At 48.0% G+C, this 22,407-nt stretch overlaps 1 protein-coding gene across 1 annotated transcript in view; it reads left to right on the top strand.

Moving 5' to 3' along the window:
* The window catches only part of Cdh13 (cadherin 13), a 1,029,145-nt gene that overhangs the window by 988,794 nt on the left and 17,944 nt on the right, over positions 1 to 22,407 (top strand). The window contains exon 11 of the mRNA XM_052167056.1: positions 10,974 to 11,116. Within this exon, the coding sequence (XP_052023016.1) occupies positions 10,974 to 11,116 (143 nt within the window). The remainder of the gene's footprint in view (positions 1 to 10,973; positions 11,117 to 22,407) is intronic.

Below are 22,407 nucleotides of genomic sequence, written 5' to 3'. Positions count from 1 at the left end.
TGGGTACTGGGACCTCTAGCCTTCTCTCCCTTGCTGCCACATTGTGGTTTGTCACCATTGGAGGCAGCTTGTGAGTCTCATGACCTCCGAGTTTCCTGAGCCCCAGAAGTCCCATGAGCTCCCTGGGTCTTATGCACCCCTCCTTCCTCGCAGAGGGAAAAGTTCAATGAGAGAAATGGCGGTGGTGGTGCACGCCTTTAATCCCAGCACTTGGGAGGCAGAGGCAGGTAAATTTTTGAGTTTGAGGCCAGCCTGGTCTACAGAGTGAGTTCCAGGACAGCCAGGGCTACACAGAGAAACCCTGTCTCTGTCTCAGAAAAACAAAAGAGAGAGGGGGTGGGGGAGGAGAGAGAGAGAAAGAAAAATCACCCCGGCAGCAGCAGAGAGTTCAGGGAGCTCATCTGACCAGAGAAGGGAGAAATGGCGTGATGCCCATCTCAGAGGTCTGGACAGTACACTAGTTCACACAGACATGAACTCTATGACAGCTGCGGCTGGAGTGTGGGGTCGCAGCACCCATCTTAGCATACATAGCATCCCCCTAGAGTCTCCTGAAGGCCATGACCACAGGAGCAGGAGGGAAAGCAGAGCCAACTTTGATGGCTCTCGGCCATCAAAGAACTATCTACTCCACAAAGTCACAGTCGCCTTTGCTGGTATTTGCAAAGACAGATGCAGGATGTTAACATGTCACATGTCTGCACCGTGCACACACCAACGTACTGTAGAGAGATTTCTTAGCCCACCACCACCATTTCAGAGTCAACTGGCCACAACTGCTATGATGTGATGTCTGCACTGTGCCCCATCGCCTAGGTAACTAGGCATTTTGGATGACAGTCATTAACTTCCATGTAACTTTTCTCTAATAGGTGGGGATGGTAAGGTCATTATCACTGAATTTCTTGCTTAACAAGTGTGAGTGGCACTGTATCCCCAGGCCTTTTCTCACATATATCATATTCTCATCATATCGGTCATGGCTGGAGAGATGGCGCAGTGGTTAAGAGCATCGATTGCTCTTCCAGAGGTCCTGAGTTCAAATCCCAGCAACCCCATGGTGGCTCACAACCATCTTTAATGGGATCCGATGCCCTCTTCTGGTGTGTCTGAAGACAGAGACAGGGACAGTGTGCTCATATGCATAATACCAGTCACAACATAAATCTGTGTAGTCAAGGCTCTGAGAAGTCCTGCAAAGAAGGAGGGTCCCACCGAACTTTAGCCCAGCACTCCTCGGGATTAGGAATCTCCCTTTCTGCTTCTTTAGACTGCACGATTAAAGATGGAGTTCTGTGTCAAAGCATGTACAGCCCAGGGCAAGTTTCACGTACCTTCTGCTAGAATGTCAATTTAGCATCTGTTTAGCCTAAGAATCCTTCTGAGATCTCCTGAGACTTTAACTACAGTTAGATGAAAAGTTCAAGACAAAAAAAAATTGTATGGTGATATCCTCTTTTTAAGATGATTTGTACTCTTTTTAATGATGTGCATGTGTGTCTATGCGTGGGTATATGAACATGAAAGCATTACCTGTGGAGGCCAGAGGAGGGTGTCAGGGCTCCGGGAGCTAGAGTTACAGACTGTTACAAGCCTTACAACATGGGTATCAGAAACTCAGCTGAGTCCTCTCTGAGACCAGTATGTACTCCTAACTGCTGAGCTATCTCTCCAGTCCACCATAGCCTCTTTAGAAGATCTAACAATCAGGAAGTCTCAAAGAGCAACCTGAGTTCTTCCTGCGTTTCCTGTCAGTCTAAGGGTAGTCGATTCACTCAGCAAGTATGTATTCCCCTACTCAAGACTCTAGAAAGACCAAAATTAATCAAATTCTCTTACACAGATCCTCCAACAGGTTCGTGGGAGATTTAAGTACCCTGAGATGTATAGCAGATGCTTCGTGTAAACTGAGACGGTCAAGGTTAGGGCTCTAACAGGTGGCTTTCATGGGTCCTTTATCTATCCAACGAACACTTGCTGATGTAACCATTAGGATCAGGCCCTAAGGATGGCGGAGAACATGGCAGACACACTGTCCTGACTTGGTGTTTGCATCTTAGAGAGCACCACAATGAAAACGAGAATGAGTAGGTAATCACGAGGCCAGTGTGGTCACAGCTTCTAGCCACCTCAGTCCGTTCTGGAAATGATAACTCAATGGGACAGCTCACAGGAGACTGAGTCTCCGTGGTATCAGTGGGACTGGTTGGGGGGGGGGGGGGTGACATTTGAACTGGGACCTGAAGAGTGATGAAAAACCAGCCAGCCCAGGAATGGGGTGGGACAAGGAATTCCCAGTGGATATGTCAGATCGCATGAATAGCAGAAGGTTGCGGGCTTTGAGTGGGAAACAGGATGAGTCAATGGTGGGGAATGAGCAGGGATCTACCACGGAGCCAAAAAGTTCATGGTCCTTGGGCTGATCCTAGAGCCTTCCCATATCTGACTGTTGCCCTGTCACTCGCAGATTCACTGGTCAAGCTCTCACAATGAACCAGCCTTGGCTAGCCAGAGCCTGTGTGAAGCACACAGTACGTTCAACCTCTCTCAGGAGCCCAGCATCTTCTGGGCAAGCTGCAATGTTCATTCTAAATGCCAGCTTGCTGCAACCCTGAGAACTGAGTGTCAATGAGATGGTCTGGGTCAGGTTGGCCGAGGGGGTGGGGCAAGTTCGTAGGAAATGTCTTGAGTATTCATTGAGATGGGAAGTTATACTCTGAATTTGGGCGGCGCTATTCCCTAGGCTGGGCCCTGAACCGTGTGATTGAAAGAAACCAAGCCAGGCAGAGCATCAGCAGCTGGCAGGGAGACCTTGGTTTCTCACTGCTCTTGACTGTGGATATGGTGTGACCAGCTGTGCCAAGCTCCTGCCACTGTGACTTCCACACAGTGATGCACTGGAGCCTGTGACTGCAAATCCCATGAACCCCTCCCTTATTACCCTACCCCCTCCTTCCCTCCCCTCCCTCTCCTCCCCTCTCTCCCCCCTCCTAGCTCTCATCCCCCTCCTGTCTCCTCCCTCCCCTTCCCTCTCCATCTTGTTCTCTCTCTCTCAGTCTAGATGTTTTATCACAGTGACAGTAGAAACCAGAACACAGGGAGTCGGGACCCTGGATCACAGGGAGTGTGTGTGATCCAGACTGATCTCCCTGCCTCGCCCCTGCAAATGCCCCACCCCCACAGTAGAAGGCTGTGGGAGGCACTGGATGGAGTAGAGATGAGCGTGCAGCTGCTGTGTACTGCAGGCGGAAGGCTCCTCAGGGTCTTCACAGAGCAGGTGTAGACTCTGTGTGCTCTTTGTGCTCCTCTGGAGCCCTCACTACTGAAGCTCAGTCACCCTTGGTTCCCCAGAACCCTGTCACTGTCCCTGCCCCTGTAGCCAGCCTCCCCCAGGAACACAGGATCTGCGGATGACTGCTTAGACCCCATCGTGAGAGGTGACTGGCAGCTCAGTAATGCATCCTGCTGGTCCAGATCTCCTCCTCTAGGCAGCCTGCCAGACTGTGTCCATTGACCTTCAAGGCACAGGACAGGTTCATCCATCCATCTTACAAGATGCCCAGCAGAAGCTGCTTGTTAGCACCTTCTGGAAAGTGACAAGCCTCTGCCCAGGTCGGTGGCTGATGGGTTCTGAGAGCCAGGTGCTGGCACGGAGCCATGTGTGTCCACTAACCAACCCAGCGAGATCTCAGAACACACACACACACACACCAACCAACCAACATCCATGCTGGCTTCTGACCATCTCCTCCTTTCCCGGGGAACTTACTGCTTGGGAGTCTCCCTGAGGAATCGCCCCAGTCAGAAACCCTGCAGGCCAATGGCATCAGTGAACTAGGGATGAACTTGACCTACAAGCAGTGCAGTTGGACCTGTGTGGAAGGGACTGGCCAGGGCCATGTGCTGTCTGAAACACTGAAAAGCAGACCATTCTATCATTTTAAGGGGTGTGTGTGTGTGTGTGTGTGTGTGTGTCTCAGCAGATACCCTAACCAAAGAGGCCAGAGACTCCACTGTTGTCAAAAGTTAATAGCCAGCTAACTGTTCTCCAAAGAGGACATCCAGGACAGAAGGACAATTGCCAGCAAGAACCAAAAGTCACTCAGAGTAGAGGAAGAAAAATATTGATGAAGAGTTTGAAAGAAAAAAAAATGAATTCATGTGTTACCACAGCCTTAGGTTCTTCTCATTGTAAACACTGAGGGATCTTTGGTTGCTGCTTTTTAGTATCATAGTCCCAACAGGGTTCTAGTATCATATTTAGGTTTTAGTATCATATTCCCAACACACACCCCACTCCACACCCAACAAGCTGTCCATGGATGAAGCGGTTGCCTTTCCAACAACATGGGCTATCATCTACCTTCCGAAGCCTCCCCTGGCCTGCTATTTGCTCCCTCCTCTCAAGTACCCATAAGTTTCTCTCTCGCCCTCCTTTTCCTGTGATTTCCCCTGTCATGCAGTGGCTCACCCTGGGTTTCCTTATATTCCCAACCGTTCCTGACACCGCTCTAACCATCCTCCCAGGTGCTGGTTGCCTGTGTCACGCTAAGATGGACACTGTAGATGATGGTCTGCAATCTTTGGGCTGTTTCAGTCCCTCAGAGGTCTCTCAACAACTTTGCTGACCAAGTAGAAGCCAAGACTCAGCAAGGTTGATGGTTCATGAGCTAATTCCAGACATGGGAAGAGGTTCACTTGAGCCCTGCATAGAAAATATCCAAGGGCAGAGCAGACCCATGAAGCCCATCCCATATCTGTGTGCTTAGGCCTAAGATGTCCCCACCAGCATGAAATACAACACACACAAATACAAATATGAAGAGAGATGAAGGGGGGAGAGAGGGGAAGGGGTCTGCTGGCATGTGGTCCCATACCTACAATCCCAGCAGAAGGATGGAAGATGGTGACTAATCTGAGAATAGTTTTGGCTATGTGGTTAGTTCTAGGCAAGTTTTGGCTATGTGGTTAGTTCTAGGCAAGCATGGCCTGGAGTATTGGACTCTACCTCAAAAATAAATCCAAGATAGATAGATAATTGGTAGATAGATAGATAGATAGATAGATAGATGATTGATAGATAAGATAATAGGTAGATAGATGACAGATAGATAAGATAATAGATAGATGATTGATAGATAGATAGATAGATAGATAGATAGATAGATAGATAGGATAATAGGTAGATATATGATAGATAGATAGATGATAGATGATTGGTAGATGGTAGACAGATAATAGGTAGATATATAGGTGGTAGAAAGATAGCTAGATAAGCTAATAAGATAATAGGTAGATAGATGATAGATAAGATAATAGGTAGATAGATGATAGATAAATGATAGATAAGATAATAGGTAGATAGATGATAGATAGATAGATAGATAGATAGATAGATAGATAGATAGATAGATAGATAGATAGATGATAGATAGATGATAGATAAGGACCTACCATACATAGAGCAACCCTAGAAACCTTGTGCACATCTCAGCTGGAGAGCAGCCAATGACGTAGAGCAACCAGATCATGTGACCTGCTCTAGACAAACAAAAGCTGGTCTGAGCCTGGAAGACAGAGATCCTGGTTGGAACCACAGCTCTGCTGTTTAAAAGCTACTGTAGTACTTTGGACAAGTGCTAGTCCACTCTGAACCTGCTTCCTCTTCTGCCAAATGATGCGATGGTACATCATGAGACAGCTTCTGGACTGGGGGCAGGGGGTGTTAATGGAGGTGTGCTCCCACATCTAGGATCTGTGGGAAGCAAATACCGAGGACAGAGAACACTTGTGGCTTATTGTGAGAGAACTTGTTTTCATGTCCCTTGCCGTGAGCGTAATCAAATAACCATGTGTGTAATAATATTCTGTTTTCTTTACTGGGGTGGGTATTACTCACTTTTCTCACTGCTGTGACCAAGTATCTCACAAAAGCAACTGAAAGAAGGAAGGGTCTACTTGGACTCGTGGTTTGATGGGACAGACCATGGTGGTGGGGATAGGTGTGGTTCATAAACCTGATTCTCCAGGTTTATGCTTTTCTTTCTAATTGTTGGTTGGACCACCCTCAGTTTGACACACTGCCTGCACCCGGAGCTGCCCACCACCACCACCACCACCACCACCCCGATCCTGCCTGTGTCTTCCAACACCACCAGCACCCACACAAGACTAGGCTTGGCAGGAACTCAAAGCATGTCCGAGAGGCCACATTACATACCAAAATGAGCTCTGTTCCTAATTTGATTCTTCCTTTCTTTTTTTTAACTCCTGTAACAAGCAAAGTTCACATTACAGATAAATTGCCCGGAAATTTCAATTTAATAAGGCATATGCGTTTTTCGGGTCCAGAAGCACAGAAAACACTTTGCAGGGCTGGTATTTTCATACTGAAAGGTTTATTAAAAGGACAGCTTTGAAAATGTCAGAAATTTACATAGTGTGTCTGGCCAGTTGGCTCAAAAGGGCTGATTTAACAAAAGTACTCAAGAGCTGTGCCGTGGAAGAGCCTGTTGGCAGGTGGCCTTGAGCTGAGGTCCCCTGTGGGGCAGGGAGGAAGTCCTGCCACTCCCCAGCTGTCAGTTTGGATCGTGTGGGTGGCGTGAGCTGGCACAAGTGTGGGACTTGGCAGTGTGTAGCAGTGGAGTAGCCCTTGGCCTCCGTGTCCATTAGGTGTGTTCTGACCAAAAGCAGCAAGTGAAGACATGTGATGTACACATACATGCTCAAGGTGTCATGGAAGAGACAGCAATTAAAAGAGGTGAGCACAGAAAAACAAACTCAGATGACCTCAGTAAACAGGTCAATAAGTATGGACAACTGGTTGTGTGCTCTCTCTCTCTCTCTCTCTCTCTCTCTGTATGTGTGTGTGTGTGTGTGTGTGTGTGTGTAAGTATGCAAATAGGTATGGACAGCTGATTGTGGGAGGGATGTAGATATACATGTATTTCTAGGTATGCATGTATTTCTAGGTATGCATGTATGTGTAGATATACATGTATTTCTAGGTATGCATGTATGTGTAGGTATGCATGTAATGTGTAGGTATGCATGTAATGTGTAGGTGTAGCTGTATGTGTGTAGGTATAAGTGTATGTGTACATGTATGTGTAGGTGTGTATCTTAGTCAGGATTTCTATTCCTACACAAACATCATGACCAAGAAGCAAGTTGGGGAGGAAAGGGTTTATTCAGCTTACACTTCCACATTGCTGTTCATCAGCAAAGGAGGTCAGGACTGGAACTCAAGCAGGTCAGGAAGCAGGAGCTGATGCAGAGGCCATGGAGGGATGTTCTTTACTGGCTTGCTTCCCCTGGCTTGCTCAGCTTGCTTTCTTATAGAACCCAAGACCACCAGCCCAGGGATGGCACCACCCACAAGGGGCCCTCCCCTCTTGATCACTAATTGAGAAAATGCCCCACAGCTGGATCTCCTGGAGGCACTTCCCCAACTGAAGATCCTTTCTCTGTGATAAATACAGCCTATGTCAAGTTGACACACAAAACCAGCCAGTACAGTATGTATGATGTGTAAGTATACACGTATGTGTAAGTGTGACCATGCATGTGTATATACATGTATGTTGATAACAAAGGTCGACATGGGTTATCTTCCTTTATTTAAGAGCCCTTTAGCTTATTCCTCTTAATACTGGGTCTCTTTCTGAGCCTGGGGCTCTCCGGTCCTGCTAGGCTGAATAGGAAGCCCCAGGGGTTTTCCTTTCTCCATATCTCCCCCTGCCCTGCTGGGAACCTGAGCTCAGCTCCTCATGCTTGTGCAGCAAGTGTTTTGCCAACTGAATCATGTCCAGCCCTGCCTGGCTGCTTATTTTTAATACTTATTGTTGTTACTTTTAATTATGCATGTATGTTTGTGTGCACATATGTGTATATGTATGTGTACATGTATGTGTGCTCATTCACACACACACACACACACACACACACACACACACACACACGAGTGTAGATGCCTATACCATAGGAATGAGAGCCTCTGAAGATGGGGTTATGTGAGCCACCTGATGTGGGTGATGGAAAACAAACTTGAGTCCTCCGTAAGAACAATGGGTGCTCTTACCGGCTGAGCCATCTCCCTAGACCCTATCCAGTTACTTTTCTTTTTGAGACAAGGCATCACTGTACCATCCTGACTGGCCTGGAACTCCCTTTGTAGACAAAGCTGACCTCAAAGTCACAGGTTCTCTTCTTCCCCGGTGAAGGAGTGTGTTGCCCCACCCATGCTCCACTTGGTTACTTATTAAGATAGAAGAACACTACAACGTCATCCCTCAGACCCAGGGCATCTCAGGCTACTAATGCTGGGAGCTCTGTGACCCTGTCACTTCTGAGATAATGACGCCATGCACTGATGTCAATGCCTCTGAATAGGAGACAGCAAGGCAACCTGTGAATTCACTGCGGAATCGCAGCTTCGAAGCCAACGGTAAATGGCATGGAGAGAAACAACAGCACTACTGGACACCAGCCTGAAAAGCTGGGTCCCTCAATCTGGTTTTTATTTATGTTCTGAACTGCGTTGCGTCGTGTGGGAATAAAATACAGTCCATTTAAAATACTCATTATTTTGAATCTATTGAACCACAAGTCATTCCTGGATTCACCGTGAACCTGTCGCCTGTAAAATGAGAGGCAGATGCCAGCTTTCTTTGTATTCTCCCACTGCACGGTGAGTTCCACTGAAAGAGAAAAGATGCAACCAGCACACTGGAACACCTCCAGTCCCAGCACTTGGAAAGCCAAGATGGAATTTGTGAGTTCAAGGCCAGCGCGCTCTACAGAGTAAAACCCTGTTCCAAACGCTGAGAGCTGGGAGGAAGTTCAGTGGGAGAGTGCTTGTCCAATGTACACAGCTCTCTGTGTTCAATCTGACTGTTTGTTGTTCACTGGGGACCGCACTTGGCTCTAGGGACAGTACCTAGCCTTGGCCATGAGGAATAGCCATCTTGCTGGGTAAAGTCCAGCCCCTGGAGTCCAATGTGCCAGCATTGAACTCAATCTCTACTGTGTCTTAGCTGAGCTACCTTTATCGGGTTGCTTTAGTTTTTGTTTGCTGCATCTTTTTTTATAATATTTATTTATTTATTATATGTAAGTACACTGTAGCTGTCTTCAGACACCAGAATAGGGTGTCAGATCTCTTTACGGATAGTTGTGAGCCACCATGTGGATGCTGGGATTTGAACTCATGACCTTTGGAAGAGCAGTCGGTGCTCTTACCCGCTGAGCCATCTCTCCAGCCCCATGTTTGCTGCATCTTAAGAACAAGGATAATGCAGTTTTGAAGGGTTATGGTGAATCAGAGACAGAAGTGTGTTACTCTGCAAGTGTAGCCCAGAACTGAGCATAGATACAGATTCCTTGCTTAGTCTACTCAACTTTGACCTCATCCTCACACCAGAGAGCTTAGACAATGGCCAGGATGGCTGATCCACACAGCCCACACCAGGCCACAGCCAGCAAGGACCACAAAGATGTCACATGGGGTTTCTGAGAGAAGCTATTGGAGTGGGTCTTGAAAAACAGCACGGGGTCCCCAATGGTAGAGTTAGAGAAAGGACTGAAGGAGCTAAAGGGGTTTGCATCCCCATTGGAAGAACAACAATATCAACCACCCAGACCTCTCAGAGCTCCCAGGGACTAAACTATAAACCAAAAAGTACACATGGCTCCAGCCACATATGTAGTAGAGGATGGCCTTGTTGGGCATCAATGGGAGGAGAGGCCCTTGGTCCTATGAAAGCTCGATGCTCCAATGTAGGGGAATGTGGGAGTGGGTGGTGGGTGGTGGAGCACCCCCATAGAAGCAAAGGGAAAGAGGATGGGATGGGCTTCCTGGAGGGAAATGGAGAAAGGGGATAACATTTGAAATGTAAATAAAGAAAATATCCAATAAAAAATTAAAAAGAAAAAATGAAAACTGGCAGAGTTTTGGCAAACCAGAGTGTGAATTGCTATTGGGCGAAAGGCTAGTGTTAAAGGCATTGTGTTCTCATGGTTAAGTCTCTTGATTTTATGGAACTCTAAAGTGATCCATAAAACAGGGGTGTGTGAGAACTGCAGTGGTCTGAAGCAGTCTCTCCATCCATCCCAGCACTGCCACCACTGTGAGAGCACTGTTCCTAGGGCTCTGCAGACTGGGATAGTTTCAGAACATCACATGCAAAGATGCATGGCGGCCTAAAAGCCACAGCACCCTCGGGTGCCCTGCATGGATCCTGAGACTTGTAGGGGCTTCTTCAGATGCACAGACCCTGCCATTAGAAATCCCCACCTCACAGCCAAGAGCTTTGCCCTGCTGGACTCCGCACAGATACATGTCCTCTAGACCACACCTTGGTTTCCATATCAGGGAAGGGAGCTGATATCTCTGGGCCAGCCAGCTTGGTGTGCAGGCTGGCAGACGCTATATTGGTAGGACTGTGCCGTGCCGTGTAAGGTATGACACAGGAAGCTGCTCTCATATATATGGTTATTATTAAAATGGGAGCTGAACCCCGATGCTGTCACAGGAAGGACAATACCAGAGATGCACCTTGGGTGCTGTTCCTCAGATACCATTCACCTTCTTCTTTGAGACATTGTGTCCCACTGTCCAGGGTCTCACAATTAGGCTAGGCTGTCTGGCTTTTGAGTCCCAGGGATCCTCCTGTCACAGTGTCCCTAGAACTGGGATTACAAACACGTATCGCCACTCTGGCTTGGTTTTTTTTCAAGTGACTTTGGCTTCCATAAAAGCCTCCTCGTGGGAGGCCGTCGCTAGCAGGAAAGGAGGCTTGCCTGTCACCTGTACAGCACAGAGCATGATCAGGGCAGCCTAACAAATGAGCAACGGAAAGGAATGAGGGTTAAGCGTGACCTGGCACTGAGCCTAAGAGCCGGGCTCTACGCTCAGGACACCTCTTCGCTCTAATTGGGATGCAATCTGATGTTTGGGATATTTTCCCCCTCAGGTACTCTGTTTACAAGGACCCAGCGGGCTGGCTGAGTATCAACCCCATCAATGGAACCGTGGACACCACAGCTGTGTTGGACCGGGAGTCGCCATTCGTCCACAACAGTGTGTACACTGCCCAGTTCCTGGCCATCGACAGTGGTGAGTCACTTAAGAAGGACTCTCAGGGTGTCTGTGTGTCACTTTCTGGTGTGTTTGTGTGTTTCTTCTGAATCAGGGGTGGGATGTTCCTTGAAGAGGAGGAAGCAAATGGGAACAGATAAACCATTACTACTCGCACATTCATCAGGTCGGTGACACTGCCAAAGGCAGGGAGTCTCAGTCCTTCAAAAGCTGAGAATTCAGTATCCGCTGCCACGCTCCATGCTGGATGCTGGGGATGAGGCAGTGAGTGAGCTAGAACCTGTCTCCTGAAACACACATGTGAGCAGAGTGTGTGGCACCTCAGGCACTCTCTGTTCTTTGGAGATCAGACTGTGTGGCATTGGCAGACACAGGGAGAGTCCTTAGGAGACACGCGGTGGTTTGCGCCAGTCACCGAAATGGATGAGAAGGAATGAGATTTGGAAATGTCACAGAGATCGAGAGTGCAGAGCTGGCAGGGTCTGCCATGAACTGTCCCCAGGGTCTCTGTCAGGCTGTGTGTTTCCAAGTTCTTTGGGTCTTGCTCTAAGATCTGAAGAAGTGTGTGCAGATGGCAGAACAGTGAGAGATTTATTCAGAAGCAAAGGTGCAGGCCAGAGGCAATGGAGCCACAGGCTCTGGGCAATAGTTACTCCTGAGCAGTGTGTTACACTTCCGTCTTCCTTTTGAGGGTTCAGAAGGAGAAAGGATTGGTTCAGGGGTAGACCATGGGTAGTTTTGTTTTAAATGGCAGGCTTGGTTTATATGAGACTTTATTAACAGCCATTGTCCTTTCCCATGATGCCTCTGATCGTAATTATATGCACAGCCAAGCGTGCAAACGCAGGAGGCAATAAATCTAGGGTTTCCCCTAAAAGTTCCCTCGGAGGATCCAATTTGTCTGACTGTGAACACATGTGAAACCAGTGCAGGCTGGATCAGTGCTCCTAGTTCAAGATCTACTCCAGCGGCAGGAATCAGGGTTGAGGCTAAACTGAAATGTCTATTGTATCAAATACACACAAAGTATCTCTGATCTTTGTCAAGCAAGCTGTTCCGAGTTAAAGAGTGGGTATTGAGTGTTCCTAGGCCAAGACTTCATGGGTTTTATATGCCTATATATGCCTAATGGTACTCGGCAAGATGTGAATTAAGGACCTCCAACCCAGCTTCAATTCATGAGGAGCCATTGGTGGCACACAACAGGCAGGATGAAGTCAGCCCTTGAGTCTCACCTGCAACATCAGAGCTGGGAGAGAAACAGGGAGAAGAGGAGAGGCCAGGCTGCCTCTGTTGTTAGAGGCTATGACGAGGTCCGTTGGATGGCTCTGGGAAGGTCATAGCTTCAAAGCATCGCAGATGATAGGCAGGGGGATGACTCTGTGGATAAAGGTGCTTGCCACCAAGCCTGACAGCCTGGGGCTCATCTGATAGAAGAAAACCAGCTTCTTCAAGCTGTCCTCCGACCTCCACACCTGGGCCAAGCTATGCACACGCCTTCGTCCATAAACACATACACTAATAATAAATTAAATGACAGAGACAAAGTATCTCAAGTTGTCAAAAGACCCTGAGTTCTTGAGGTGGCATTTCTGGGCTGAACCTGCTCGTGAACTATCAAGACACCAAGACAGCTTGTCATCCACCAAGACAGTAAGAACCAGAGCAGACACCGCGAGAGAGGTCCTTGTGTCTGGAGAGTTCATGACTTAGTCAGGTAAACTGGCTGACCTATTAAGGATCAGACCTGTTGAATAAGCCCAGAAAATCCCCTTCTCCATCCTGAGATAAAGAATGTCATAAGGGGGGATAGCAAAACTTAACGATGAGTGGGCTGCCGTAGAGAAGAACACTCTAGTAGCCCTGGAGACAAGGAGTCTGGGAGTTGGGTCGTGAGTCAGTCTACACGTGCACAAAGATGAGAGAGGAACTGAGCAAGCACCAGACTGTTACCAGGTGGGAACCCAGGGCCTGCAGTGTAGACCACGCAACCATCATGAAGTCCTGGCTCGGGGGCCCAAGGCTATGCATGGGGGTCACTCACTGCGCATGGGGTCCTGAGGCCAGCTTTGGGATGCTAAACTTAGACTTGATTCTTTCAGCTTCCAGAACTTCTGTAGAAAGATAATTCTCAATGCTAAGATGTAAGGTTGGTTGGATGAGGGTTTATTCAGTTTCTAATCCCAAGTTGTAGTCCATCCCAGCAGGAATGCCACAGTGGCAGAGCTAGGAAGCAGCTAGTCACATCAAGGGTCAAGAGCAGAGAGAAATAGATGCACACACACTTGCTTGCCAGCCAGCTTTCTCCACTCTTCCGCAGCTCAGCACCCTGCCTAGGGAATGGTGCTGCCCACAGTGGGCTGAGTCTCTCCACTCAATGAACGATCAAGACAGACAAAGGTGCCCACAGACCAACCTGATCTAGACAGTCCCCCAACTGAAAGGCTCCTCCTGTAGGCTATGTCGAGTCGACAGTCCAAACTAACCATCAAAGTGCAGCATCCATTACATCTTAAAAGAATGTGAACACGAGGGAAGTCGGGGTTCTAAGCTAGACAAACTGACAAAGGGTATAAATCTTAAAACAGAGAAAGACAGCAGAGGGTTCCTAGCCTAGAGACCAGGAACGATGCCTTTTAACAGACAAGGAGCTTATGCCAGAAGACTAGTCCCATCTGGCTTTGAGATAAATACTGCATGATGTCTCACAAAATGCTGGCATTTCGGAAGGGACAGTCAGCACAGCCTGCATCACATGCTACATAAACAGGGGTGACAGTGACACCACAATTCCAGGCTCTGAACTGAATGCAAACATCTGAACATCAATGACACCCATTATCCTGTGCAATTAATACACGCTGATTTTAATTTCGTTTCAGATTTATTTATTTGATGTGTTTTGCCTACATGCATCTCTGTGCACCACATGCATGCCTAATTCCTGCAGAGGTCAGAAGAAAGTGTCAGATCCCCTGGAAGTAGAGCTATGGGCGATTGCAAGCCACCATGTGGGCGCTGGGAACTGAACCCATGACCTTTACAAGAGTAGCAAGTGCTCTTGACCACTGGACCACCTCTCCCCATGTTAAAGATGTTTTGACTTCTGGATTTTTTTAAGTACCCAGAGGCTGGTGAGATGACTTGGTGGGTAATGGTGCTTGCTGCCAAGCCTGGGGACCTGAGTTCAAACCTAGGCCACATAGTAGGAGGAGAAAACAACTTCTGCAAGTTATCTGACTTCCACACATGTGCCCTGTCACACATGCATACCCATATATGCACACATGCACAATCAAACACATACACATGCACACATACATGTACAAACACATACACATATACAGGAAAGCACATATATGGGCATGCAGACATACATTCAAATATAATTTTTAAGAATTTAATATCCAGACCAGCATATTTTCAGGTTGAAAGTGTAGCACAGTGCTGCATCCAGTCCCCAGCACCACCTAAAAGGTAGAAAGACTCCTCGGGGCCATCAGTTTCTTACCTTTGGCTCTTTCCATCCTTCACATTGCTGGCATTGTCTATGAGGCTGAGTTTTGCTGTGGTTCTCACTAGCTGTCTGGTTTCTAAGGGTGTCCTATAAATCTCATGTTTGTGCAGACGCGGAGTGAGTGGTCTCCGTTGTTTTCTCAAGGTGTGCTGCACAGAGGGTGCCTGTGGGGCCTGTTGCGCTCTGTGACTCAGTTTCCATGTAAACCAAAGAGGTTTATTCCTGCTTAGAGCATCGATGTGAGAAGAGGAATTCTCCCGATCCCCCAATGAAACTTAAGAGCCTCTCAGTGTTAACAGCCCCCACACGGGGCTGAGTTCAGTGTTTGCGTAAAGAACGGAGCCAAGGCTGATTCTCCCGCACCGGAGAAAGCCAGCCTAGGCGGACCCTTGCCCCACTCTCTTACCACTATCATCAGATAAGGAAATTCAAACTCTACTGTGACAGATGTCTCCAGAGGATGGAAATGTCCCATGAGCAGAAAACAGGTTGGGATTAATTGCCACACAGGACTGTTGTAAGAGATGGTCATATTGCACTGAGCCCCCGAGTTAGAGCAAGAAGGACCCACCCAGCAAAGGCCTTGTCCATCAGAGGGAGTTGCGAGCCAAGGCCGCCTTGACGCTTGCTGGAGACTTATCTCTGGGTATTAGGTTTATCTGGGGAAAACCAATTTATCCCACGCCAACAGGTGTCTCAGCTCTATCCAAAGCGAGGACTTGTGTTTATTAATTTGCTACAAAGTCGGCTATTTGAAGGGAGGAAAGGCTGAGGATTTTTGTCATTTAATGCCCGGAAAGCTAAATCTCCAAAGTTGATTTTCTGCAGACTGAGAGTTACTCCGGAATATGTGCCCAAACTCAGAGATAAAATGCAGGGCTGCAAGAGGTGCCAGGTTAGATGTAGCTGCAAATCTAGAACGTTCCAGCAATACCCACAATCTTCGCTGTAAAATCATCGGAGTTAAAAACACAGCGAGAGAAAGCTGGTCCTAAGAGAGCGAAAGGACTTGTGGATCCAATTCTAGGTTAGAGAATCCCCTAGCCCTAGCCCTACCCCTACCCCCACCCCCACCCCCACCCCTACCCCTACTCCCTTTCCCCATCCTCCCTCCTCCAGGAGAGAGAGGGAAAAAAGAGAAACACTTGTGAGAGGCAGGTGGAGACAGAGAGGGGAGGGACACATTGCAAACTAAGAGGCTTTTCCTTTTCTGCACATTTCAAATTTTTCATTTAAGTGTCTGCACACAGGATTGAATGTGGATGTGCACACATGTGGGGATACCGACAGAGGCCAGAAAAGGGTGCTGGATTCCATGAAATGAGACTCCCGATGTGGGTGCTGTGAACAAAACCGCACTGTGGACCACTCCCCCGCTTCAAGAGAGCAGCAAGCGCTCTTAACCACTGAGCTTTCTCTCCAGCCAGCATCCAAACCTCCCACGGTCTCACAGGAAATAAGAGACCAACAAGAGGACTCCAACTAAGTTCTCATTCACAACACCTGAAGGTGCCAGGGAGCTAAGCTGACCAGAGAGATGGGCTGCTCTTCCAGGTCCAGAAGAGCTGTGTCTCCTGCAGCCTTCAGAAGCGGAGCAGCCTGAGGCTCGCCAGATCCGACCATGACTGGTTATCCTTGAAGCCCAGCCTCACCGTGGCCCAGCCTCACCCACAAGCCTGCAGAGGAGGCAGGACCTCAAGGTGTCTGGGAAAAGTTCACAGCAGGAAACAACCACTTCGCTCCTATATGATGACCTTCAACTCATAATCTAAAACAGCAGTTCTCAACCAGGGAGCCAAGATTCCTTCAGGGGTCAAACAACTCTTTCATGGGGTCACCTGAGACAACCAGAAAACACAGATACATTACAATCCATAACAGTAGTAAAATTACAGTTACAAAGTAGCAACATCAACAACTTTATGGTTTAAGGGGTCACTATAACATAAGGAACTGTATTAAAAGCCCCCCCAGCATTGGGAAGGCTGAGAACCACGATCTATAACATCCCTGGGCCTGCAGAGAAGGCTGAATGTCTAACTGATAGTCAAAGGGAGAAGCAGACTTGTGAGGCTCCAGATATCTGAGACAGCATGTTCAAGGACTGGACAGAAAGAAAGGACCCTCACCCAAAGCCTGGGATCTGTAATAAATAATCAAGGGCCGTTCCAGATCTGAGATGCACCAACCTCCTGAGCTCCACTCCTCCCAGCGTAGATTTAACAGCAGAACCAGAATTTGTGATATGTGATCCGAAAAATGCCCAAAATGACGCACAGAGAGTGAAGAATTGGGGCACATGAGATGTTAGTGGGTTGTATTCATTAATTCTTTAATCACGCTCACACAAACCGGACAAGAAGCAAGTTAGTGGGGAATTTGTCTGACAGGGTGTGGTCCATCATGGCGGAGCAGGCATGGTGGTGGGCAACATAGGACACTCCCACCCCCAAGACTCACATCCTATAGCTAGAGTCCACCTTTGAAAGGTTCCAACAACCTCCCAAAACAGCGCCACCATCTGGAGACCACGTGTTCAAACTCCTTTTAGGACACTTCTCATCCAAACTGGAGTCACAGGACAGGATGTGATGTCGGGCAAGGCAGCTGTGGAAGATGCGATCAGGCACTTCCCCAAGCGGATGGAAGACATGAAGTTCATCAAACCACAGATGAACTTGAAGGAAACACATCCCAGGACACGTTCAAACCGATGAAGATTGATCTTGGAGAAATGTTCAAAGCAGTCTGGGAAGGAAATGGAGCATAGCTTCGAAGGCCCGGCTCAGCACTGGCAAAGCCCAGCTTTCCTTCCCCACAGGCAAAACTGAAAATAGCCTTGGTTACGTTTCTCATTTCTGTGATGAAATACCTCACACGAGCCACTGGGGGTGGTGCTTGGGATCAGTCTTGAGAGAGGGCATGGGAGCCAGGGAGCACGGCTTCCGCACTTATACACACGCGAACAAATGGACAAAGATGTCATTTAAACACTTAAATGACCTAAGAAGAAATCAAATCATCTTAAATACCCCAATATTTATGAAAAAAATCTTCGTTGAAATTCTTCCAACTAAGCAAGCTTCAGGCACAGATGGCTGCTTCGTGTTTTCAAACATTAGAGACGGAAGAATACCAATCACACAGAAAACTCTTTCAGAAAGGAGAAAGAAGGGACGCTTAGCAACTGTTTTTACAAGATCGTGTTTTATCTAAAACGTGGCAAAATCTTACAAAAAATTAAAATCACAAACCAGCCTCGCAAGCTTAAATTTTAAAATCCTGAAAATAGTAGTGAGCCCAACGGAGATGATAAAAATCACCCTAACACGGGCATTGCAGATGGTTACATATTAGGGGCTAGAAAGATGGCTCAGCAGTTAGAGCTCTTGGGACCTTGCAGAGGACCCCGGACTGGTTGCCAGCACCAGGGTAAGGTGGCACACACCCACCTGTAATCTGCTCTAGGGGAATCCAGCGCCCTCTTCTGGCTCCCATAGGTAATACACCCAGGTGTGGGGTAGGGAAAGCAAGGGGGCTAGGGAGGGAGGAGGAGAGGGAGGATGGAGGGAAGGAGCGGGGAGGGGGAAGAAGGGGAAAAGGGTTGCCTATTGATTCATGATTTAAATATATATATAGCATACACTTACATGCATTTAGCAAACTAGCTCCCAGGCACTGCCCCTACTTCGGCCGACACTTTGCTCAGCAGTGAAATACAAGAGCGTTACCCTGAGACCTGTCTTCTTCAGAGCAACAGGGGGGAAAAATCAGATTATCAGGCCTGGGGATTAAAAGAAATAAACTCTTTATTGCCAAGAGTGTTAGTGGATTTAACAAAGTTATCATAGTACAGGCAAGTGTTGGAAGGTAGAATTTTTATTTCTTGAGACCAGGTGTCACTATGTATATAAATCCGCCTGTCTCTGCCTCCTGATTATGTACCACACTGTGCCTGGTGGGAAATGGAATTGTTAAGAGATTCAGAGGTCATAGAAAGCCAAGCGAGATATAAATGTAAAGAAAGATGTCCAAGTTCTCTACGCTGAAGCTACAATGAAAAACCTAAGAGCTTTCTGTGAAGCTAGCGGTGGTGTGGCCTTGTGGGTAAAGCTGTAGTTAACATTTGCCACCAGGCCAGAACTACAACGACCCAAAGAATGGCACATTTAAGCCCATCATGATGGATTAGAAGGGTTTACTGGGGGTGACTTACTAAGCAATGGACAGCTACTGTTCTCCCTCTCCCTTCCCCTCCCCCCTCTACCCCCCAACACCCTCCTCCCCCACCTAGTCCTAGAAGTAGGCACAAAACTGGTTGCAGAGCGCCACCTAGTGTTAGAGATGCCGAGGTGCCCACAGGCTCACATAAGGAAGGCAGACCCTGGGAAAGTTTATTTTCTGTTTTAGCAGGGATTGTGCTGGTCTCTGAGAACAGTGTCGCGGTAAAGTCTGTGCTTCGCTTGCTGCCAACTGGCTTCCAGAGCAGCTGAGTAGTGGCTTGCTGGGAGATGCAGCTACTCTGAGGCCCGGCCTTCCATCCGCATGAGCGGGGAGGTATACCATGTTTATGGACTGAGTGATTTGGGACTATTGAAACGTCAGTTATTTCCAAACTGACCGAGGAACTAAAACACATTGCTGAACAAAATCCCAGTTTCTGGGAGGTGGCAAAATCGATATATTCTGACTGCAGAGTGTGTATGGGAACATGAGGACTAGAAATCGCCAAGCTGATCCAGAGAATAAACTGGAAGCCTTGTGCTGTGTGCCTCCAGACCTATTGGTAAACGGTAGAGATTGAAACTGTGTGATATTTGCACAAAGAAATAAACTGGTTTGTGAAATAATGTCCAGCGCAACCACAGACCCGGAGCATTGTGTGACTTTTGCTTTTTTTTTTTTTTTTATCAGATTGCCTGGCAGAAGCAGTTTAGGGGAGGGGCAGCTTATGTGGACTTGAGGGTCCAGAGCATGCAGCCCAGCATGGTGGAGAAGGCGTGGCAGGTAGCATGGCTTCCCCATAGAGTCAGAACCACATCACAACAGCTTTTCACACAGCGCAGCTCAGGAAGCCAGAGATGCAGACTACAGCCTAAAGTGAGAGGTATGGTCTTAGTGACCTGTTTCAACCATGCAGCCCAGCATGGTGGAGAAGGCGTGGCAGGTGGCATGGCTTCCCCATAGTGTCAGAACCACATCACAACAGCTTTTCACACATCGCAGCTCAGGAAGCCAGAGATGCAGGCCACAGCCTAAAGCGAGCGGTATGGTCCTGGTGACCTGTTTCAACCCGATAGGCCCCATGTCCCAGAGTCTGCACCATCTTCCAAGACACAGTGCATGGGCATAAAACATGGGAGCTACGGGGATTACTTCAGACTCAAATCAGATCAGCCACAAATACTGTGTCCCTGATTATAATATGGGCAACAAAGACAGCCATGGGGTGAGAAAGTGGGGCCTATGTTGAGTTAAATCCCCTCACCGGCTTAAGCCACAGACAGGAATTAACTCTAAGCACTAGTGGAATAGAATATCGTTTATAAAACTGTAAATCCATGTCTTTACTGTAATCAGAGAACTTTTTAAAAGAAAAAAAACATGATACAAAATACTAACCACAAAGAAAGATAGATCAGTGCTACAGAAAAGGCTGTTGCCGCCAAGCCGGACCTGAGTTCTGTACCAGAACCCAAGTGGTGCAAGAAGAGAAGCTCCTGCAGTCTCCCTCTGACCTACAGGCCACCGTAGCATGTGCACATACATGCACACACATGTCCAACACATATATACATGTGTGACACACACACACATCCTGAAAAGATAGAGGATTTTTCCACACATCTAGTAAAGTATAAAAATACATTTCTCATTCACACAGACGAGTGTATAAAAACAGTGAGTGACCCACACCTACTCTGAGAAACAGAATGAGACTGTCAAAGACAGCACTGGGTGAAAGATTGCATTTTAAAAAATGGTCATGCATCGGGCATAGTGGTGCATGCCTCTGGCACTCTGGAAACAGACCATCTCTGTGAGTTTGAGGCTAGCCTAGTCTACAAAGAGAGTCCAGGACAGCCAGAGCCACACAAAGAAGCCCTGTCTCAAAAAAACAAACGAAAAGGCATCACGTGCTGCTTGTCCAGTGTAGATCAGAATGGCAGGCAGGTGAGCCTAGTGGCACCACCCTGCAGACGGCGTGGCCCGTGCCCACCCTTCCAGCTTATGTTTACAACACGTGAGCTCAGTGGGAGTTTTTAAAAATTCTGGCTCAGTGGGAGTTTTTAAAAATGCACGAGACGGGCTGGGGAGGTAGCCAAATGGGGACTGTGCTTGCTGCCAATCAATTGGATTGGAGTTTGGATCCCCAGAGTCCATGTAAAAGCCCAGTGGGGAGGCTGAGCTGCCTGTAATCCCACCTTTGAAGGCAGAGACGGGATCCCTGAGCAAGCTGGCTAGCGAGGGAGACCTGCCATATCAGGGGGTTCTGGGTTTGGACGAGAGCCCCTGCCTCAGAGACTAAGGTAGAAGGGTTAACGAGGAAGGCTCCTGAGAGCAGCCGTGGGCCCACACACACGTGTACACACACACACATGCAAATGTGCACAGGCGTGAGAAGACGGGGAGCAGCCCATGGTGACAGATGGAGCAAAGACCTAGTCACCGGGGTGCCGTGACCGCTCACACCTTCTCTGAGCACCACCTTACCCTCTTCCTCAGCACCACATGCTCCACGGAGGGATGGCCCTTCTGACGAGCCTGTTCTGCAGAAAAGGATCGGGATGTTTCAGCAAAGAAAACAGAAAGAGGAGCTTGCCCTTTGCAGTCTAATGTAGCACAGTCCACACAGCTCTGCGTCTCCAGAGCAGAACTAGGGTGTTTTCCTTTAAGTCTGTCTTAGCTAGACCTGTAGAGTCTGAACGGAGTTAAATAAAAGCACCAACCAGCCCCAGAAGCCGACCTTTGGGCTGCTAGCCTCAGAGCGCCACAGATAGTCCCCCCACATCCTGCTTCTCTACACTGTGGATAATGCTGAGGGGAGAGATGATTTGAGGAGAAAAGTATGCCTTTTTCTTAAACTGCTATCTATTTTAGGAATTATTTTTAATTATCTGTACATGTGGGAAGGTGGGGGTGGTCTGTGCACATGAGTGCAGATACCTATGGTGGCTAGCAGAGGACGCCAGACTCCTTGGAGCTGTTGTGAGCCTCCTGGCATACGTGGTAGCAACTGAACTCAGGTCCTCTGGAAGAGTGCCAGCATGCCCTACTCAGCCACCTCTGCAGCCTGTTACCTATTTTAATGAGTTTCAGATCACCTAAGCAAAACATTTCCACATGACTGATGTGCTTTTGTTTTGCTGTTGGCAAGTGTTTCGTCTTCAGAGGTGAACATTGTTACTTGCCTCATATGATCCAGACTTTCTGAAAAGATTAAGATGGTGCCTTCAGAGAACAGAAACGCTGGGGAAAGACTTCCACAAGCACAGGATTTATTGCCAGGACTTAGGAAGGGATGAACAGTAACCGTGGAGGAAGGTACTGAGCCGGACGGAGAGAGCACTCAGGAATGAATCAAATGCAGTCCTGCAGGGAAATGTGTGAGTGACAGGCCAAAGCAGTCACAGTGGGCTGAGTCCTGGGCTGATGGACATGCTGCTCAGGTCACCTCTAAGAAGGTCTGGTGTTAGCCCCAGGGTCTTCTGTGGACCAAGAACTCCATGAGCAGTTTCTCAAGAGAGATCTAGACTCCCACTGGAGTGTCCATGACTGGTTGCTGCGCCCT

Source organism: Apodemus sylvaticus, chromosome 21 (genome assembly GCF_947179515.1).
Source record: "Apodemus sylvaticus chromosome 21, mApoSyl1.1, whole genome shotgun sequence".
In the NCBI taxonomy this organism is placed as follows: Eukaryota; Metazoa; Chordata; class Mammalia; order Rodentia; family Muridae; genus Apodemus; species Apodemus sylvaticus.
This window is presented reverse-complemented; position numbering and strand designations above follow the sequence as displayed.